The 21,564-nt window shown below is 37.1% G+C and overlaps 1 protein-coding gene across 10 annotated transcripts in view; it reads left to right on the top strand.

Moving 5' to 3' along the window:
* ERC2 (ELKS/RAB6-interacting/CAST family member 2) overlaps positions 1 to 21,564 on the top strand; it is a 394,125-nt gene that overhangs the window by 176,413 nt on the left and 196,148 nt on the right. For all 10 annotated transcript variants that reach the window (XM_077184350.1, XM_077184349.1, XM_077184348.1 and 7 more), the window contains one exon: positions 20,030 to 20,190. In XM_077184350.1, the coding sequence (XP_077040465.1) occupies positions 20,030 to 20,190 (161 nt within the window). The remainder of the gene's footprint in view (positions 1 to 20,029; positions 20,191 to 21,564) is intronic.

Genomic DNA, 21,564 nt, shown 5'->3' with positions numbered 1-21,564 from the left:
GTTTTCTCCCCCACCCCCCCAACCATATCCTGAACATGAAAAAAACTGCATTATGTAAATCAGCAATTGCTTGTAAAATCCCAGAATAAACTCTAGACATCAAGGCCCATAATCAATCCAGCTGGTGTCTGACTTTCCAAGGAAGGAATCCAAAATGGCAGCTCAAATGACCCTGTTTCATGAGTCATCTGAGCTGTGGTACAGAGTCTTTTGGAGAAAAATGGTTTCCTGAGATTTTCATACAATCATTACACTTCAGTAAGTCATAGTGTATGTAATGATATGGTATATATACATTTTAAATTCCAGTGTTGTCAGGGAAAAATGTGCATTGCATTAGTGTAACATACTGTGATTTACAGTAGGGCACTTCTATCCACATTACTGAATACCAGAGGGCCAAGAGGATCTGTTGGGTCTTATCTATCTGCTCACAGCTGTATTTAAGCAACTAATACACGTTTCTATAAACAACTTGATTTATAGACAAAGTTGGCCACTGAGAAGTGAAGTTTTCCTGAAGGGTAGGAGAAATGTCATTCTTCAGGTTAGTGGGGAGATCACCAACGTCCAGCTCCTGTTGTGCCTGTTGGTGTTCAGTACCAACCACTTTATTCTCCATACTTGTGAGTCCTTTTAAATGTATGATATATTCTGTCCTTTCCTAATTTTTTTTCATGAAACTAAAGTACTTTTTGTACTTTTATTCTAGTTACTATCATTAACTCTTTGATATACTTTCTTGATTTTTAGGTAGAAACATAAAGGGATTTCACTTATTTTTCTGTTTTGGAAACTTAGTTGATTAAGATCTGTAATGGTCTTGCCAAAAGTGTTTTCTTCACTCCATGCAAAAATTGAGTGAAGATTTTCTTCAAGATATGAATATTTTTGTATTTCTCTAAGCACTTTTTACCCAGGGTGGTTTTGGGTTCATTTGTGGGTTTTTTATTTATGTATTTTTAAACCTGATTCCATATAAGGTCATACATTATATTACTAAGGCTCTGAGGCCGAATAATGTAACCTGTGTCACAAACCTGAGTGGTTTTAGGTGTTTCCCCAGAATGACTCTTAGACTCCAAGCCATGCACAGCAGTAATTTTAATTAACATCTGCAGTTTTTGTGATCAGTCCCCACTGCTTGGAAACTCGTTCTGTAATTTTGCATAACAGCTACCCCTGGGGGTATTAGATAAATATGCCTTCCTGATGAACTGGGAATGTGTTGGTTGGAGCAGTGATTTCAAAGAAGCAATCATCAGCATAAGAACTGGATCCGATAAGAGATACATCTGCTTAATTATTTTGTCCTGGTTAGCAGAAAAAAAAAAAATCCATGAATTGGTGCATAAGAAAAAGTAAGATTAGGTAGAGTGTTTTTTCCTCAGTATCCTGTTTCAGGTTTACCAGTGGGTAGCTTTAGGGACCTTTTGAGCTGGAAATAGCACATACATTGCCATGGTTAGAAGCCAAAGGACTTAGGATCAGTAAAGCATTTAAAACTTTTGGGCACTTATTTTGGAGCTGAGAATCACCCCAGATCCTTGAGTTGTAACAATATAAAATGTCATATTAAGAGTTCTGCCTTTTATGTGGTTTTTAAGCCTGTTGCCTAGTGATGTCCTTAGGTGCCCATAATTCTTCAGTTGTGAGAAGCAGTGAACAATAGTTCCCAGTTCACCTTTTCCATAGCATTTTATAGTCTCTTGCTTCTTTTTTCAGTAGTGCATTTTCCATGGTGAAAAGTCCTGTTGACAGTCTGCCTTTCCCCATTGTAGATGGCTTTGTCTTTCTTAACTGGGAGAGTAGATTCTTCTAAGATTACTTTTGGCAGGTCTGGAGTGTTTTGTCTAGTGATTCTTTTGTGTATTTCATTCTAGGAAATAAGATAAACAGGCTTTGTATACATTTTAAATTGAAATTTCATAGAAAACAAGTCCAGAAGGGATGAGACAGTATCTTTTAGTGCATCCATAGTACTGAGTATGTTATACCACTGTTGTTTCTGAGATGTTTGTCTTGGTTTTAGTGACATATATATTAACTTTGTTTATTATTCTTACTCCACAGGTATGAAAAAGGATTCTCTATTATCTTACATTAGTCTCTTTTTCTGTAATTTCAAGCAGTTATTTCTTGCTTTATCCACACTGGATGTAATAAATTGACTCCCCTCATCCTTTGTGATGGCCTGTAAGTGCAAATGCATATCCTGTTCCTTAGTTTTCTCTTCTTGAAGTTGATAGACCCTAATTCTTTCAGTCTTACCATAGAGGTTTTGTTTTCTAATTTTCTTATTATCCTTGTTGCTTTTCTTTGTAGTCTTTCCAGTTTGTTCACATCTTTGTGTGGATAAAATTTGATCCAGTTCTCCTGCTGAGATCTTGTCAGTGCCAAAGAAAATAGAAAGATTATTACTAAATAGACATCTCTCCATAGTGTGTGTTTTGCAACAACATGACACTGTTGCCTTGCCACCTTAGTGTCTCTTGATCCTTTTCTTTAGTAGAAAATGACAAATTCTTAATCAGTTATTCCTCTTCCTGGATTTGTGGAATTGATCAATTCTGCTGAAGTGAATGACCTTGCTTTTTTCCCTATTAAATAGCAGATTTTTTTCTCCTGTTTAGTTCTATCTTTAAGATCCCTTTGTTTTTTTTTCTCACTGCAACTTTGTAGTCTTAGGATATTCAGTTCCTAAATAACCCCGAATATTATGGTCCTGCAGAATTCCATTTTATTTAATGTCTTTCTCTTTTAACAGTGAACTGTTGATGACTCACCACAACTTCCAAACAAGTTTGGCATCCATGTTATGTGGTTTTCATTTGGCTTATATTTTTCTTTAGTTCGGTTATATGAATATCTTGAAATTTTTTACCACATGTAACTGCTATTCCTGTTCCTCAATTAAATCAATATCTCTGTCATATGAAAAAAATTAATTTGATATGGCTGCCTGGGAACTCCATATTCATTCTTCTAGGTGTCTGAAAGCAGTCTGAAGCAGATGACTTGTTCCTGTGAGTCTCAGAATCAAAACTGACTTATCCATAATTCTGCAGTCTTACTTTTTTTTTTTTTTAATCAAAATTATATTTTCCATTCCCTGGTGTTTTGGTATCACAATTGTTCTCCAAGACTTCTCAAAAGCACTTTTGTTTTCAACAGCTCTGAGATTATGTCAGTCATTTCTACTCCTAGGGCAAAATTGCTTATATCTAGCTAGTATGAAAACATCCCAGTGTTAATTGTACTATTGGATCAGTGCTGTCCTTGGCTAAAGAATGATGTAGAAGAGCCTTTTGGTGGTCTTGGCATAATCATTTAATAAATTTACAGATGTGCCAAAGAGAGTAAACCTAATAGAGGCAAGCCTTTCCTTATAGCTTTAGTAATTTTGTTTGTGAGTTTATTCACAAAATTCTTTTAAAAGTTTTCAAATAAAAGGGATAACACTGTCTCATCTAGTAAAAAATACTTGGACATGAAAAGGGAATAGGATAGTGGAGAATCCATTTCATAATTATGATAGTTAATGATCCCAGTGGAGTTTGATATCTACCAGCATCCAGTAACTTTTGCACAGACAGGTGGTAAAAGATGGGGGAAATATAGTTGTAGCCTCAGGCAGATACACAGCTCATGCAGCTGTTTCATGCATTCTGGCAACATGACTCAGTTAAAATCAAATAAGATTCCTTATGCCAATATTTCTTACCTGCATATGAAACCAGTTGTCTTTCATTTTGCAAAAACATGATAATTCAAAGAGCATTAAAAAATGTACTGTTTCTCACACAGAATTTATATCTTGCAGCTGCACACTAATCCAAGTGAAATGGAGTAGAGTTTCACTTTATCAGCCAATCATAACTTTAAACTGTTTTTACAATTCATCGTACAGTTTTTAAAGCCAGATTTAAGTCTGTATATGAAAAATAGTCTACTTGATGTATGAAACCATAGATTAGTCAATATGTATTTAAAAAGTACTTCAGTAATAGCAGAAGAATGACTTCAGAGGAATTTACGGACTAAACTCTGAATTATACATGTGGAATGTGAGTGTTATGCCATCAGTACATTTAGGACTACGTGTGAGAGGAGTAGCTGAAAAATACAGTTAATTACCTAAAACAATGGCTGATCCTGGTATTCTTTTACAGCTGTCATATCAAGACTATATCAGAGAATATAATATCAGAGAATCATAATATCATTTAGGTTGGAAAAGACCTCTGTATCCAGCACTGCCAAGGCCATCACTGACCCATGCCCCCACAGCTACATGGTTTTAAACCCCTCAGGGAGGGTGACTCCACCACTGCACTGGGCAGCCCATCCCAGTGCTTGACAGTGCTTTTGGTGAAGAATTTCTTCCTAATATCCAGTTGAAACCTTTCCTGTTTCCTCTTGTCCTGTCACTTGTTAACTCAAAGGAGAGACCGACCCACCTCACTACAATCTTCTTTCAGGTGTTGTAGAGTGAAAAGGTTCCCTTTTGCCTTCTTTTCTCCAGTCTAAACACCCCCAGCTCCCTCAGCTGCTCCTCATCAGACTTGTGCTCCAGCCCTTCCCCAGCTCCCTCGCCCTTCTCTGGACACACTCCAGCCCCTCAATGTCTTTGTGTAATGAGGGGCCCAAAACTGAACCCAGGATTTGAGCTGTGGCCTCAGCAGTGCCCAGAACAGGGGGACAATCACTGCCCTGGTCCTGCTGGCCACACTACTGCTGATACAGCCAGGATGCCACTGGCCTTCTTGGCCACCTGGGCTCACCTGGGCTCATGTTCAGCTGCTGTTGACCAAAACCCCCAGGTCCTTTTCCACTGAGCAGCTTTCCAGTCACTCTGTCCCCAAGCCTGGAGTGCTGTGTGGGGCTGTTGTGACCCAAGTGCAGGACCCATCATTTTACCTTGTTGAACCTCACACCACTGGCCTTGGCCCATGGATCCAGCCTGTCCAGATCCCTCTGCAGAGCCCTGCTACCCTCAGCAGATCAACACTCCCACCCAGCTTGGAGCCATCTGTGAATGTACTGAGGGTGCCCTGGATCCCCTCACCGTGTTCATTGATGGAACTGGCACTGATATGGAGCCCTGGAGCAAGCCACTTGTGCCCCTGATCCCTTAACCAGCCATCTCAAGGCCCTGGCTTCTACTATGCCCCTTTATTTCTGAGAGAAGTTATGCACTAGATATTAGGCAAAGTAGATGTGTTGTGTCTGAGTATTGCTGAACCTGTTCATTATTTCCTTAGGATCACTGAAGAACATGAACAATCAACTAAATTTCTGCTTGTGACTACAAGTGCCATGTAAATATGCCCAGACATTGTCTTTGTTCTCACATGATGCTGCTGGGAATTGAATTACAGCTCTAAAAAAAAAAAGCCACATCATGATTCCTATGACTTATTTAATTCCCTCTTGGGGTCTATAAGAATTAAAGAAATATTAATTCCTTATATTAGGAAATAAGGGGGAAAATCACCATAATGCACATAGTCAGCACTCCTCCTCATGCACCAATGGTTGTGGCTAAGAGTCTATGGCATAGATTTGGGACTGGATGATATATCCAGAGAAATGTTTGATACTTCATCTTCTCTGTCTGAAAGTGTCAGGATACTTTTAAGATACTGATTTGACCTTATTTTCCTGGGGTCCAGTTTGTGTTTTAATAGGAATAAAAGAAAGAAAAAATTTGTCTTTCTCACGCATATTATTTTAACATACTTTTGGTTCTTCTTCAGCAATCTTTTTATTCTATGCAGGCTCAGATAAATTTGTTTTAATATGTGAAAAGTGTTTTTCCTCTTCTTAGAGTTTTATGGTGCTTAGTCATGTGGTTGTACAATGAAAATTATGGCACTGACTGCATGTGTGACCTCCATTTACACAACACATTTAAATATGCTCAGATATCGGTACATGACAAACTCTAAGTATGACTTAGAAAAGACAGATTCCAGGAATAAAAAACTATTCAAGTTTTACACCTGCTCCATCCTTTAAAATTCTTTTTACTGTAATGTCTGATACATTTTTAATTGATGCTATTTTTGCTACTATCAAGCTATTAAACCTATTACTATTAAGCTTTTTTGGATATGAAAAACATCTTTCCTATTTCAACTTTGTTTTTTTATAAGTAACTTCCTCTACAAGAGTATTTTGTGGAAAAAAGTCAAGGGTACCTAAATACCTTAAACAGGTTTTACAAGTTAACAATTCTGCTGTAATTAGTCTTCAGGCTACCTCTGGCTCCATGGATTTAAAGCTATCAGAGTTTACTGTTTTGTGAAAAATATGTTTTACTTTGTTTGGACATGCTTGTCATAAGTTTCTCAGTATATCATTATGCTTTAAAACCTCCCACTGGCAGCGTCTGGAAGGAAAAAATATAGTGTAAACTATAGAAGACCTAATGGCAGCTTCCTGCCAACGTTCATTCTTGAGTCAACAACGCTCGTTTTTGCTTTTGTGAAAATATGTCACAATCTAGACTTTCATATAAGTTGGCTATTTTTTTAGCAGCCTAGTAGAGCATATATCCCTATCTTCTACTTTCCCATATTTTTTCTCCTTTTCGTTCTGTGGTATCTGTGTTTCTGGTCATGCCACCAGTGAGTGCACACATAAATTATACACCTAAAAACACTCATCACTAGAAAATTTATTGCTTCTAATATCTTTCTCATGAACAGTTGTGTTTATTTCTGAGTTGACTTCTCTGGTAAAGACAGCAATGGGTTTAGCTTTGGTTCAGTTCTTTGTTTTTTCAAGACTTTCATTTTAGATATTACAGTGTATATGGGACCATGTGGGCTTTTAACCATAAGCTTGTGCTGGGAGTAGGAAAATGGTTTTAGTTTATAATTACAATGAAAAATAATAGTAAAAATAAGTGTGAAGTAAAAATAATAGTGAATTGCTGTCCTTATTAACCCTACTGCTTCTGTCCTGCTGAAGCAACGGGTAGTGAGAAGAATATATCCTCCCCACAGAGCATCTAATTGTCATTTTTTCTTTTTGAAAAATGGAAATGCTGTTTGGAGAAGGCAGGGGACAGGGAGGAAGGTTGCTTTTAGATAAGGAACTTGAATCTTCTTTCCTATGTTTAGGAAACTTATGTTATTTGGTTTGGGAAGTCTTTTATCTTCTGGGCCTCCCTTTGGCAGCTAAATTACTAACTCTGCTTAATTAAAGTGAAGGAGAGACATACAAAAAATACTGTCTTTGAAAAGTAGATGCTCTTATTTTTTCTTTCTTCAAAAAACAAACCAAAGCAAACTTCTTTAAGCATTCTTTGCCAGTAGTTTGGCTTTTTGACTCTGAAATAGTAGCTGATTTGTAGTATTAGAATAACATAGTAAGTCAATAGCATTATTATTTCTATTATCTCATGTTAATTTGCATTTATAGCACTGAGGGTTGCTCTTTGGTGATGGCTAATTTTCCCTGCTCTTGAGTTGGAATGTTGTGTAACATTACATCAAGTACCAGGACAGATTAAACTATATTCATAATGCAGTACAGTAGGAGAGCACTTATTCAAACAACTTGTATCACACCCCATTTATCCGGGGGACTCAGGGTTTGTATTATGAGGAGTCACTGTTGGACAGGAAGACATGAACAGCAGGGAAGTTTGGATAACCAGGATCATACTGTGATTATTTAGGCTTTTTGTTGACCAAATCTGTTATATGTAGAAAGGCTATATATCTTTTTTGTTCATTTATAGAGACCCTCTGTAAGATTATGCTATGAATTTGCAGAACAGATGTTGTATTATAAACTGTAACTTTTGATCTTGTCATGAACAGTAGATTTTAGATAAGTGGCACCAGTGCAGAAAAAGACCCCAGACTGAAAAAGCCAACTTAAAACAAGAGAATTGCTGATCTTTACTTTTGAAAAATAATTTTATTTACTCATTGTAAACAGTGTTTCTTAAAAGGAAAAAGAAGTAAATACTTAAGTTTTAAGTGTCAAGCTCTTTTCCTAGATAAGAAAATATTCAAAGTATATCTTATATGTTTGCAACATTATTTTTCTTAGTATCCCTTATACCAATCAAGATCAAGAAAAATCCAAAATCTTTCACTAAAATAACCCTGCAGTTGTCTAAGCTGTGTTGCCTAAAGGAATGAGAATTATTGAAAGCTCCTATAGCTCTTTCTCTGTGGAGATTTTGCTTAGTAGGTGTTTCCTGTGGAATTCATCTTAGAGAGGGGAAAGAATTTAGATGTCCTTTATGTGCATATGTGTGTGCTCACTGAAGTGATTTTTGAAGCTCTTGTGCATGCACCAAGAAACTGGAGAAATTAGATATTTGGAAATGGAAATTGGTGGTCTTCCAGCCAATATTGGATCTAAAAGTGCTAAATCCTTTAATAAATAAACCTTGATTCAGACTGGAATGTCTTGGCTTGATCTTAAAGGTGATATTATGAAGGCCTTCTAGCTGTTGACTAGCCTGAAAGATAATTATCTACACATTCCAATCTTGTTCTGCCATCTGCAGTATCTGAGGCCTAAATGGAACAAATGTTATTTCCACTAGAAATATATTATATTTAGACTATCCTCATTCCCAAAAATTTTAAAAATATTTGTGCCTGATTGGAAATACAAAGAATAAAATAAATAACTATATGACATGCTTCTAATAGTGCTGTGTGCTTAATTTCAGCCATTGTAGGCAGTTTTCTAACTGAAAGTGTATGTTGTGAGCACACAGTTATATTATTTGGGTTACTGCTTTTGTTGGGCTGTAGATGAAAGAATAACCTTTTCTTTGCTGAACAGTTTGGAGACAATATTTTTTCAAACACATCAGTACAATGTAAATTTAGTTTACTGTAGCGGGTACTGGGGCAAATTTGAGGGACTGAATAGCCCATCTGAAATGGAATATATGCAGTGTCAGGCATCTTGAAATAGATGGAAAGGCTTCTCTGCCTTTAAAAACTGACATCTTAGTTCATACTGCATAGCTACTTATTTAATGCATTATAAATCTAAGAATCTTTTGGGTTTCTATTTGAAGTTGTGCTTGCACAAGTGAAATATGAATGTGAGTCCTTTAAGGACTGCTGGGTATAGCAGAGCCTTCTGTAATAAAGCTTTTCTGTGGGACAAAGACCTGTACAAAGTTGGAAAAGAAAAGAAGCATTAGTTTATAAATACAGTTTAAATTTGAATGTTTGCAAATGCACTCTAATGTAGTTAGAATGTATCCTCACTTGTGGGATTGTGTGCTCCATGGATAAAGACTCTAGATCTTAAAAAATCCTTCAAATGCACAACTTGATGTGTATGTAGTCATCTCTGTTCTCCAAAACCAAGCCTGCCTTTGTTAGAGAGGGATATAAAAATAATAAAATATATGTCCTGATGAGAGTTATTATACAGCCTATGAGTAGTGAAAAGTGAGTTAGTTTAGAAGAAAGGCCAGACAGATCCAAAATAAAGCTCTCATCAAGGCCAGTTTAATCCTCCCATCTGTCAATTTTGTAAGTCCTGCCACTTAGCTTGCAGTCTGAATATTTTGCCTCAAAACCAAGTGAATAATATCAACTTGTAGATCTGTATGTTTTCTGTTTATACTCTCCTGAATTTTGCTTCATGTGGGAAGAGACTTGAGAGACTTAAAAGGAAAACAAAACTTAGATGAGGAAAAAAAGGCAGTTTATGTTAGTTAGATTCTGTGACTACTTTTCCTTTTTACATCTGGTGAGAAATACTATTCTCATCAAAGTTTGTTTAATATATTTTGCCTAAAAAATACATAGCTGTATAAAACTTACATTTTTATATAAGCCTTACTTATAAAGCCCATTAATTTGGTGTCTAAATAATGCCCATACAAGAGGAGTTACAATAGTAAAACCTTTAGTAAATTCCACAGAAGAATTATTATGGTTCAGGCCAAGGCTTTAGAATACAATTTCTCTTGGGTTTCTTCTTATTAACTGAATCATAATTTATTTCTAAAGAAAATTTATTCATAAGGAATTCCTGCATCTTATAAGATTGCCTTTCATAAGGCTTCCCTTTCTAATGTATTGTAAAGTGCAATTTAGGAAGCACAAATGCTCAACCTACATACTGATAACTGCTCCTCTTCACTATTTGCTCTAGCACATTGCAAAAAATGCTTGTAATCACTGAGGAAAGCTGCCTTGCCCAAGGTTTAGAGCATATAACCCAGGCTGAGCAATAACTGCTTCATAAGATGTGGGAAATCAATGAACTTCCATAGGGAAGATCTGTAGGCACACAGTTTGTGGTAATTGGCAGTGGGGCTGAGCCTCATCATCCCCAATGAGCTACAGCTGTGAGCAGCACTGCCAGCAATGAGCCATGGAGTGCCCAGGGGCACTGCCCAACCACCAAAGGGAGCAGAGGGCACACAGGTGCAGGGCATCAACAGGAGGGGATAAAAGGCTGGGCTGAAGAACAAGGAGGGCAGACCCCTGCAGCCTCCTGAACTGGTAGGATTTTACTCTGCATGGGCAGATGCCTGAAGCCTTCTGATGAGGTGAGGTGTGACTGTGTATGGATGGATGCTTAAAGCCTTCTGAAATTGTGTGGAGATACTCTGTGTATGGTGGCCCTCTCGACTGCTGCACCTGCTGTGACAAAGATCTGTTAGAATATTTCAACTTTCAGAGAATGAAGTACCATTTCCTGCTGCCTCTTTCTGGTATTTTCTTGTACCTGGTAGATCCTATGGAAGAGCCCAGTAATAAGGTGAAGAGAAGTTCCACTCCCCTTTTACAGTCTAGCAAAACAAAATCTATCACTCAGTGGAAGTGTATTTGGCTGGTATATCATTAGCTAGGAGACAAAAACCACTTAGTTTTTACAACATTGAGTTGCAGTATTGCATTTTTATGCTTGCTCCAAATTCTCACAAACTTATGTGGCAGAATTGAAATATTTGTTTTCTTTGTAGATGAGACAAAGTTTTAAATGGTAGTTATTTTTCTTCACTGGGGTATACTCACTGAAATTTGTTTTGATTTAGTAATAGTTAGACAGTGTGGCTTGGAAAAGTGCAAGTTCTATAATTCAGCATCTTTGTTTTTCCCAAAAATGTGAACTACTGCTCAGCTTTCCCAAAGAGATGGAGATGAACTTTCCAGTAGCTAACCTGGTGTAAAACCATTGTTCTGAAATCTTTTACTTCCTTTTGCTTCCAATAGTTCTTGTTCAGTTTTGGAAGGATGGCATTTCTTGGGCTATCTTCCCACACTTGTCAGTGTTCTCTCCCCCACCTGATTTTCTTCTCCCACCTCTGTAATCAGAGCAAACCATTCTTACAGAGTTTCTATTCTGTGTGATGCATGTGTGCAGAATTGTGCACAGTGGGTCTCTCTGCACCTCTGCAGCACTCGTGTGGCTGTGCAGTTGTGTGTAAGGACCTGAGCAGTTGCTGCACAGTTTCCTCCTGAGCTGGTGTGGCTGCAGTGCTGTGGAGGCATCGAAGGGCTCTGTTCCTGCCCGTGGCTTTTGCCAATTGCTGGCAGTGCTGCTTCCAGAGGCAGCTGAGCCTGTGCCACCACCTCCCATCCAGCTCCCTTCTCACACAAGCTCTGTTTGCTGGGGCTGTTGTTGAATTCAGCTCAGCATCCTGCCCCTGGAGCCCTGCTTCTCCCACCTGCAGGGAATTTTTCTCTCCCATGTTGGTTGAGGGAGGCACTGTGGTCTGGCACTGATGTACCCTGAGAGATTTTTCCTGTGCAGTAGCTGTGGAGAGAGTTTCATGGACAGGGAGCTACAGTTTGAGCAAGATTTCGCTTTAGTGCTCTGAAAAATTGACATGCTGATTGTGAACTGCCTTCATGGAGGAATTCCTGTTGACAAATTCTGGGTTGATATTTTTGCTCCATCGTGATCATTCCTGGCTTATCATGTGTTAATAATGGAGTCCAGTTGTCAGACATTTTGTTGTCCCCTCAGGCCTCCCTGACTGTCCCATGGGCTGCCCTACCCTGCACAGCCTCACAAGCACTTCAGTTCTGTTTCTATTGACTGGTCTCTTCCTGAAGTGACTCTCTAAAGCTGTTTTTAATTGCTTAATTTTTAGTTATTATATTACCCTATGAGTAAACTTGTGTTGCTTGTGTTCTTTCTGTATCTGAAAAAATTAGATTAGTCAACTGTTTGTACTTCTGCTCCATGTGTTCTCCAGTACTTTCCCCATTGCTCTGAATAAATTTGAGTCAGGTTATAACTATCAATTGATATACCAAGTATTAAATTTTTTCTTATTAAGAATTACCTGTAACTGGGTGTGCCAGAGCTAAAACTTGGCTCTTTCATGACAGACATACTTGACTTGTCCTAAAGTTATTGATGTAGTTGATATTGCACTATAAACAATAGGAGATAATTTTAGTTTTTAAGGAGATAGCGTGTCCATGCCACTGACTTCTTTATGTGTGCCAAGCCAATAAAGGATTACATAAATAATTTTATAGCAAAAATGCCCTAGGATTAAGTAAACAGAGCAATATTATCTGTCTTAAGAGAAGACCACAGATGTGTCTTTCTTGGGCATTCAGTAGTCACAGGAACTTTTAAAGATGGCATGAAGTTCTTGCTGTAGAAGCTATATCTTCCAATCAGTTACCTGAATCTTTATATTGTTCTCTGTTAATATTATTTATTACTTTTTCTTGTGTCAAGCCTTGTTAGGAAATTGTTTTTTCTGAGATTCCTCACATAAAATTATTCAAGTATTTTCATACAATAATATTTTCACTTTAATAAGTTTTATTTGCTATTTCACAATATGTAAGAGTGATTCAGGGTTTTGGAAAATCTCTTACTTACATAAACTACATGTTTGCAGTAAGACTTTACACACAGCATGTGAACCCTGCTGTGTTTGGATACATTCTAAGGAAGCATTTCTAACTTTAATAATATACTGGGATTATGGATTAAAAGCAGTGGGGAAACAGCTTTTGTGCACTGTAACCTAACAAGCGTGCTACGAATCAACTTTCTTGGCAAGAAAACTCCCAATTTGCCCTCTCTCCCAGAAGTTGACCTGGTGGATGAAATAGTAGATGTGTGCATGATTCTAGGCATGCCTTCTCCAAAGATCAACATTTGTACACACTTTAGTCACTTTTATACGCAGTGCTATTGACATTAACCAGGGAGGCCGCTCTGACAGCGCTGGGCTCTAACACCAGCTAGAGAGTTGCTCTGCTCTGCTTGCATGGTTTATCTGAAAGGACTCAACACCAAAATCACACAGCCTAATTGTTTTCAGCCCATAAGGGTTCTCTTCCAGATACAATATCCTGCAGGACAATTGAGTGTCCTACTGAAATCGGCATATGTTCAATAGCCAACTTGATTTACTTTACTTTTATTCTTCTGAAAACATTAGATTGAGCTCTGTAATTTATCAATACATTATATCAAATTTGCTTTCACTTGCACAGCTCTAAAACATTTTTCATGCTACCTTTGTTATTAGGTTTGGTCAGTATCAAGCAAGTGTAAGAGCAGAGCTAAGGCTACCAGCTGATTAAAAAGATCATGGACTTCCTTGGATGAAGCTCAGTGGAAAAAGGGAGAAAATTAACAAGGCATATCAGTGAAATAACTAATTTTCGAAGTAAAAGCAAAAATGAAAAGATGCTTATTTTCCTTCTCTTTAAGAATGGACTTGCAGAGTTTCTCAGGTGCTTGGTCTTGTTTCCATCACGGTGCATGTCTGGGTGAATGAGTTGAAGGGGGCCAAGTGTGAATTAGAACTAGGCCTTGTCAGCATGAAATTTGCCTTGGAAAAAAACTGGTTTTTTGACTGATTCTTACATATAGCCTTGAAATATCAGAATGTAATGTTATTTACTTCATCATATATAAAATAGTGTTTTGCTGTTGATGAAGGAGCTTCTGTTTGGGACAAAACATTCCCATTGCATCTGAGAGTAGTAGTCTGTTCTCTTGCCCATCCTGTTCAGGTTTCCTAGAGGTCACATTCACACTTTTTCAGTGGGTTGTTGTACAGTGTACTTTAGCTGAATACTGTAACTGGGGGCTAGTTATGTTTCACAAGATGAAGTGTTTAAATAGATGAGAGTATTCCTGGGACAGCAGGGGAAGCATCCTTTTTCTTTGTACTTGAGAATAGCTTTTGTTTTCATCTGTCTGAGAGCATGACCCTAGAGCACAGAGGTTGCCATTATTTAGATCATAATTTTGTTTGATTTAATAAAAAAAAGTGTTGCTTTTAGTTGTTTGTTTGGTTTGGTTTAGCATTTTGAGCTGGTTCAAAAATTCACTCTATTTAAGTAATTATGACCAGTATTTTCCAAAATTATTTCATTATGTTTTTCAGTTATAGGTGAAATCACCATATTAATTGGGAAACCAAATCACAGATAATGAATCAAAGAATGATGTTGTGGTTCTATATTTTTTTGAATTACTGAGGCTTAGAATAAGATGATTGATGTTCTAACTGCCTGTACCAGAAAAATAAACCACTTTTATACAGTTCCCAAAACTTTCTTTCAAAATCTTAAATTAACTTAATAAAGGCCACAGCAGTAGTAATGCTTTCACTTAAGATATCTATTTACTTTGAGCTGTGGGAAGCCACTGCATTTCAGAATAATTCTGTGTAGAGATGGATGTATGTCTCTGTCATAACACTGTGCTTGTATGAATTAACAGGGCTGGTAACCACCATGTGACAGCCAGCAAGGTAATAGGAAAGTCAAGAACCTTCTCTCCCTGCCTGTGGTCCCTGCAGGTCTGGAAGGGAAATATGTGCCCTCTCTATGCTGTGTGTCTTCTTTACCTGATTGAAACAAAAACCTTGTGTGTTCTTAACACAGCTTTTAGCAGGAGGATTAAAATACTTGAAATCCTACTTTTGGTAATGAAGTAATCTCAGTGAGGTTTTTCATGTCAAATTCTGCAGCATAGCATCCCATTTGGGAATTGTGCTGTGGTGTTCCTAAGGACATGGCCCTGCCCTGGGGACGGCTGCTGCAGTGCTTCTGGTGCTTGTGTTGAACTGCCACTGCATTGCTGGCTGATGTCACTGGGCCCTATGTGTCTAGTCTTTTATGAGTTGGAAAACCAACCTGGAACTTATAAATACTGCTTAATATTCTGTCAAATCCTTCACTTATTATGTTTATTTTAAAGCTTTTATGTATTCTACGGTATGGTTTCTTTTCTCTTCTCTGACAATTTCCAAAGTTGTGAGACACAGCATGTGTCTAATTTCTTTGTTTGGCAAGGCTCTGGAGCATCAGCCTCCATAACTGTCCTGGTTTTGTTAGACCTGTTTCCTGGTCTAACAAAGTTAAGCACTGTGATGGAAGTCAGAGGTGAGGAATTTGTCTATGGATGACAAATGGGATGGGAAGAGAGTAGAGGGGAGGGTGACAAAGAGTTTATTTCCATGTCTTGCAAAGCTCAGGATGACACTTTGCTATGTCTGTTTGCTTTTGTGAAAAACACCTTTGTAATGAAACTGTTGAGGCAGTTGCCCACTGGGGAAGTTTGTATTAGAAACAGGAAGGAACAAGGTATTTACAAACCAACCTGCAGGACAGCACGGGCAGTTTTAAAAGCAGTAGGTCTCATGGCTGGTGCTGGCCCTCCTGGAGGTGTATAATTGAATTAGCCATGAGATAAAGTAGTTCCCTGCATGGCCAGCAGCTGCTGGCACAGCATCCTGGCACTCACCTTCACTGTGTGAGGCACAGGCAATGTGTTCATGGCAAAGGCTGAGAGTCAAAAGAGCTGGTAGGTGGATATTTGGTGTGTACAAACTCCAGCTTTCCTCCTTTTTCCCTCATCTCTGTGAATGTGTTTTCTATGCCCTCTTAGGCCAGTGACAGAATAAAACTGTAGGAAAGCCACAAAGAGAAAGTTCGAGGATTATAGTCTTTCCTTTTTTACAATCTCATGCTTAATCTAAGGGGAAAACCCCCAAATATAATTTTTATTAAATTAATCTTCACAGAGCTGGAGATAACTGAAATTTATATAGTGTGTAACTTGGTGCAGAGAAAAAAAGGCATTTCCTTAGGAAATGGAAAAAAAAAACCCTTTCAAAACAACTGGATGGATTCTTTCATTGAATGACCTATTATCAAAATGCATCCAGTTTTATTGAATGAATATAATTGTTTGTTAAACTTTTAAAAAAATGTAATGGTTAATATTTTAATATTAAAGTAAAAGAATCTCTAAATAGATAGATTTCTTTATTTCCTTTTAATATGTAAAATTCATAAATGATCTGTGTGCTAAAACAAGATTAGGTTTTAAAATAAAATAGGTATGAAATTCTTATGTAGCTACTGATACTTGAAAAAGTCAAGGAAATCCAAAACTCTTTTGTATTTACCACCAATATTGTAGCCAAAATGAAGTGCCAACCCTTTCAAGGTAGTAGTGCTAACCATACTAACCTTGACTGCTGGAATGTTGCCAGCTCTTCGCCATCCTGCAGAAATATATTATACTAGAACTGAGAAAACATGCAACTGTCCCTCCCCCTCTTCATTCCCACAAACTGGAGCAGTATTATGTTAGCCTGAGCTGTACTGAGCCGAATCCAATCTGGAATTAAGAATGCTCCAGGGCATTTTTAATAAACTGTCATTCATTTGAACTCTAACCTCCTTTAATTTGCAGAATCTGGTAGCGCAGATGTATTCTTCAGCCACATTCATTTTTTTCTTTTCTTATCTTGGTGTGAAACACTGCTGATAGCACTTAAAAATGTGAAGCTGCAGAACAAGTAGAAAGTGTTCACTGAAAGAGACTCAAAACTAAGAAACAATTCCTGTAGTTTAGTTTGCTGGGTTTCTGCCATTCTGAAATGCAAACTTAATTCTAGTGCAGATTTTAATAAAATCCTCAGAGTGCTGAGGTCTGTTAAGCTCTTTCTGAAAGTATGAAAAAAAAAAGGGCTTTTATTACAAAATGCAAAGGATAAAATGAGGCCATTGTCTTGCAAAAGGGAAGAAAACCCAGCTAATAACATATTCAGGGCATAGAATATTCCTGAGCTAAATGCATGAGCTGAGGTTCTCACCATAAACTCTTTCAAAACTTGTATTCCTGGGAATTCAAAACATGCAGAGTTTGTGATTGGGAGCATTTACACTGAGGGATAGGGCTGGGAAAAGGGAGCAGCTTCCAGGTGGGAACTGCCCTCAGTGCCTCTGCCCCTGCCAGGTGGTGCTGCTGGGCTGGGGCAGGGATTGCCTGAAACCAAAATTTTCATCTAAAATACTGCCTTCAGTGGTTAAAGTTAATTTTCCATTGTAACACATCTGCTGCAGCTATATAATTAGTGTGGTAAGATGACTGTTTGTGCAACATACACGTTTACATTTGATAGGAGTTGATTTAAAAAAAAAAAATCAGTTTCTTGTGCACATGCCTGCCAGTTGAATTTGGCTGTAGGTGTTGGTAGGACAGTTAACTAGGAAAACGTGCAGCCACAAACTTAGGTCATATTTGAAAAATGAAGGAAGAACTAGCTGGCAAATACTGTGTTGAAAGTGTAAATGCAAATAAAACTTTCAAGTCAACACATGTTAATGATTTGTGGTTTGAAAAAGTTTTCAGATTTAAGTTTTGAAGGTTTTTTTCCCTTTTGTTTTAAACTTTGATCTCTTTTGTCTGGCAATGTAAGAGTATGCTACTAATAGACATTAACAAATCCACAGCTTTGCTTTCCATGAGTCTTTAATTCTCTTAAATATTTTAAAAAGTAAATTATATAATATATGTGATATGAAGTTGGGTGAAGATTCGGTCATTCATCAGGTTGGGTACCAAATTGAGAACATCGAAAGGGAGCACAATGATACTAAAAATACAGAAGTTCAAGAATTCTACTTTTTTACTTTCTCATTTGCCCAACAAATCTGCAAGTGGGGAATGTCTTGGTGTTTAAAGATACTGTCTCAAAGCTGGATTCTGTGTGGATTAATGACTTTCCTGTTCTGATTCTTACTACAGTTTCCATTAAGCCCTATTGTCTGGAATTAAGTGATAGAGTGGATGCTCAGCAGAAACTAGATGCAGTTTTTAAAAGGTACAAGGAAAAGCCTAAGAAATCACCCAGAAAACAGTTAGAAATATCCTATGTTTTAGTGGTTGAGTCTTGTCATTGTTGTAGACAGCATGGGTTTATGTTCTTGCACTAAGGCAGAATATAAAGTACCTGGTGTTATATTAGAAATTGAATCTGTTTTTAAAGAAATATGATCTCTTTCCTTCTGGCCTGTTAATTCTTTTTTTCATGGGATTTAAGTGCAATTCCAACTTTTTTATTTCTTTATTTCCCTCAAGTACATGTTCTCTTTGCTGATTCTAAGAACATTAACTAGACAGTCATTTTACAAGGTATCTCAAGTCATCATCTTGCTTTCTTCAGTGGAATCTTGCATCTGCAGAGACTCCTGAGTTGCACTCCTTGCTATTTCATTGATATCACCATTACACTGCTTTTACTTTCTGAGTGGAAGGTTGAACATGAGTAGTTTCAATACTGTTGGTAATTCTGATCTGCATTCATATCAGACACGTTCTAGTATTTAATTGATCTGATTAGAGTGTTTGTAGAGGTGGTGTGGAAGGGGTAATCAGTGTGTCATTAGCAAATGGGCTGTGAGTCCTCATTATAATTCATGGCAACACTATTATTTATTTGTATTATTTATTGAACTTTTTATGTGGAAGCCCATCTATATTGGAATTGAAACAAAAATGGCTTAGAAGAACTGATTGCCTGCTAGGAGGCTTTAGAGAGCAACAGTTAAGCATGAGCTTGGGAGAAGCAGCCACACTGATTATATGAGCACTGTGGAATTTGGTCAGACTTGTCAAGTCACAGCAAAATTGAACTCCTTTCAATGCTTTGCATAACATGGATGAATGGAATATATCCTCTTTCCCATTTTATTTCATTTAGAGGTTCTTCCTGAAGTGTTTTCTAGTTTATAAAATAATTATATTTAGACAAAGGAGGTGAGAAAGAACATACAGGAAATAGGACATTCATTAGTCAAGTCACTATATCTCACTAAAAAAACCCCATATTTCACTTTATGTAAACTGTATCATTTGAAGAGGGGAAATCCCACTGTCATACTGATTACTGGAGGCCATTCATGGAAAATGCTTCACCCCACAAATAAAGCTTCTGTTGTCAGACAGGTGTCATTATATTGTCTCCATTCTTTAAGTTTCCCCATGACATTTCTCCACACTAAGGACAAAATGGGATCGCCACAACTTTCCTACACTTCATGCTTCAGAGCTTCTCACAGTTATCAGGAGGAAAATAACTTGGTTGTTATTGGAGCAGTTACAGAGCTTTAAAGTTAAGGATGATAGAATAATTTGATTAGAAGGGACCACTAGAGGCAATGCACTGTAAACTGTACTCAAAGCAGAAATAACTTCAAAGTTGGATCAGATTCTCTAGGCTTCATTCAATCAAAATCTTAAAATGCTGAAGGACTGGAGCGTTTACAATTTCCCTGGGCAACCTGTTTTGCAAAGGTGTGCATTCTTCATGAAAAATGTTGGGTTTTCATTAACACTTTTATATCAAAACATGCATCTATAGCTGCATTCAAAATTTTTGAAATAACTTCTATGATGAGTTACCACTGCCCTGAATTTAAATAATAAAAATGGTGCAGGACATAGTTATAAATTGTATCTGTATGTGGAAGTGGCCCAGGTTAAATAAGTTTCTGGTTTTAGCTCTATTTTGTATAAATATTGTTTATTGCTTATGGATTCACAGAAACTTTGAGGGGTTTTCTTTTGGTTTTGAAACACTACTGTCAGTTTTTAAAACAGTTATGATAGAAAGCGATTTGAGCAGCCGTTTACAGAAAATAATTCCTTTACTGTGTTTTTCTCCTCCCTGTATTTATATTAATTTAATATTTTCTTGTTGTAAAGAATATGGAGTTGAAAATGTCCTCTCTCTCAGGTAGAAGAGCTGATGAATGCACTGGAGAAGACCAGACAAGAATTAGATTCTACCAAAGCCCGTCTTGCCTCAACACAGCAGTCTTTGGCTGAAAAAGAAGCACATCTGGCTAACCTGAGAATAGAGCGAAGGAAACAGCTTGAAGAAATTCTAGAAATGAAGTAAGTACCTTGATTTCTCTAATTTCTAGGGAAAAAAAAAAAAGAAAATAACTGCTTTTGCCATAGGAGAAAGTTTTGATGAGTTTCTTTTGGTGTTCTGGTTTTTCTCTGCATATATTTAAGTCTCAATCTAAGGACTTCTAATAGTTTTAAGACACTTAAATTCCTTTGAAAGCACAGAGTGCAAAAGTCTTCATTTTAGAAGTACACAACAGTTTTTGTAAGTTGTCCTTTGTTGCATGCAAGTAAAAGTATCAGTACTATATAACTTCTGTGAGAAACTGAAAATGGGAGTGCAGTGCTGGAATCTCTGCCAGTGCCACATGCAAGGAAAGGAAGTCATTGACTTGCTGTTGATGGTGCAAAGCTTATTGCTTTGAATTGCTTAAAAACACCCCCAAACTAACAAAAAATTTTTGCATACACTACCACTGTGTATGTGTTCAGAATGAAAAAGGAAGATAGACATATAATTTAAATCTAAGTGTCTATAATTATGGGACATTAAAGCTCTGAAATGATCTTTAAAACTGGCAAAAAGGGTGAACCTGCTATGACTTGGCTAGGCTGATAATTATGTGGTTAACATTCAACAAAGAAAAATCGCAGTTGTAATTTTGGAACAGTTGTTTTGAGGGAGGAAGCCATATATAACTTCAGGTCAATTTTTACAGTTATCCTTGATTTTAGAGGAAGGAAAATAATCAGAAAAAATGATTTTCATAATGTTATTGTAAATAAGGCAAAGTTGAAATGGAGTCACTTAGTCAGCAGGGTTTTATAAAAGTGTATTTTAATAATGTCTGCCAGGTAATACAGGTGCAGAAATGCTGTAATGGAAGCACAAAGGTTTCCAGAGATATCTAAAGAATTTCTGGTTTTGACTTTAATGAGGTCTACATCCATACAAAAAATGGAATCACATATTAGAATACTATGGGGCATTATATTTTCTAATAGATACATTTTAAAAGTTTTTTTTAAATATTAAGTTGCCCCATCATAACTCAGATGCTCAGTGCCAGTTATTTATTTTCTGTGTAGTGCTTTGGTCTGTTTCCTCAAGTGCCTTTTTTTTGCCCTAATCATAAGATTTTTCTTTAAATCACAATTAACAATTGCTGATCAAAATAGAGGAAAAATCTCTAATTCTGTTAATGTAAATTTTTAAATTTGGTACGCAAAGCCTCACAGAACAATCTGGAAAATAAGATTGGCAAAAACTGGTGAGGTAGAACTCATTTTGACAGAAGCTGTTCTATTTTATGACTGAAGGGCTGGGTGAGTGGTATTAGAAGTGAAAGACTCAGCAGCAAAGATCCTAGTTTTTTTAAGGTAACTTATTAATTGGAAGCATTGACCATAATTTCTATT

The sequence above is a fragment of the Agelaius phoeniceus genome, chromosome 11 (assembly GCF_051311805.1).
Source record: "Agelaius phoeniceus isolate bAgePho1 chromosome 11, bAgePho1.hap1, whole genome shotgun sequence".
Lineage (NCBI taxonomy): Eukaryota > Metazoa > Chordata > Aves > Passeriformes > Icteridae > Agelaius > Agelaius phoeniceus.
The sequence above is the reverse complement of the archived record's forward strand: the minus strand, read 5'-3'. Positions and strand labels throughout refer to the sequence as shown.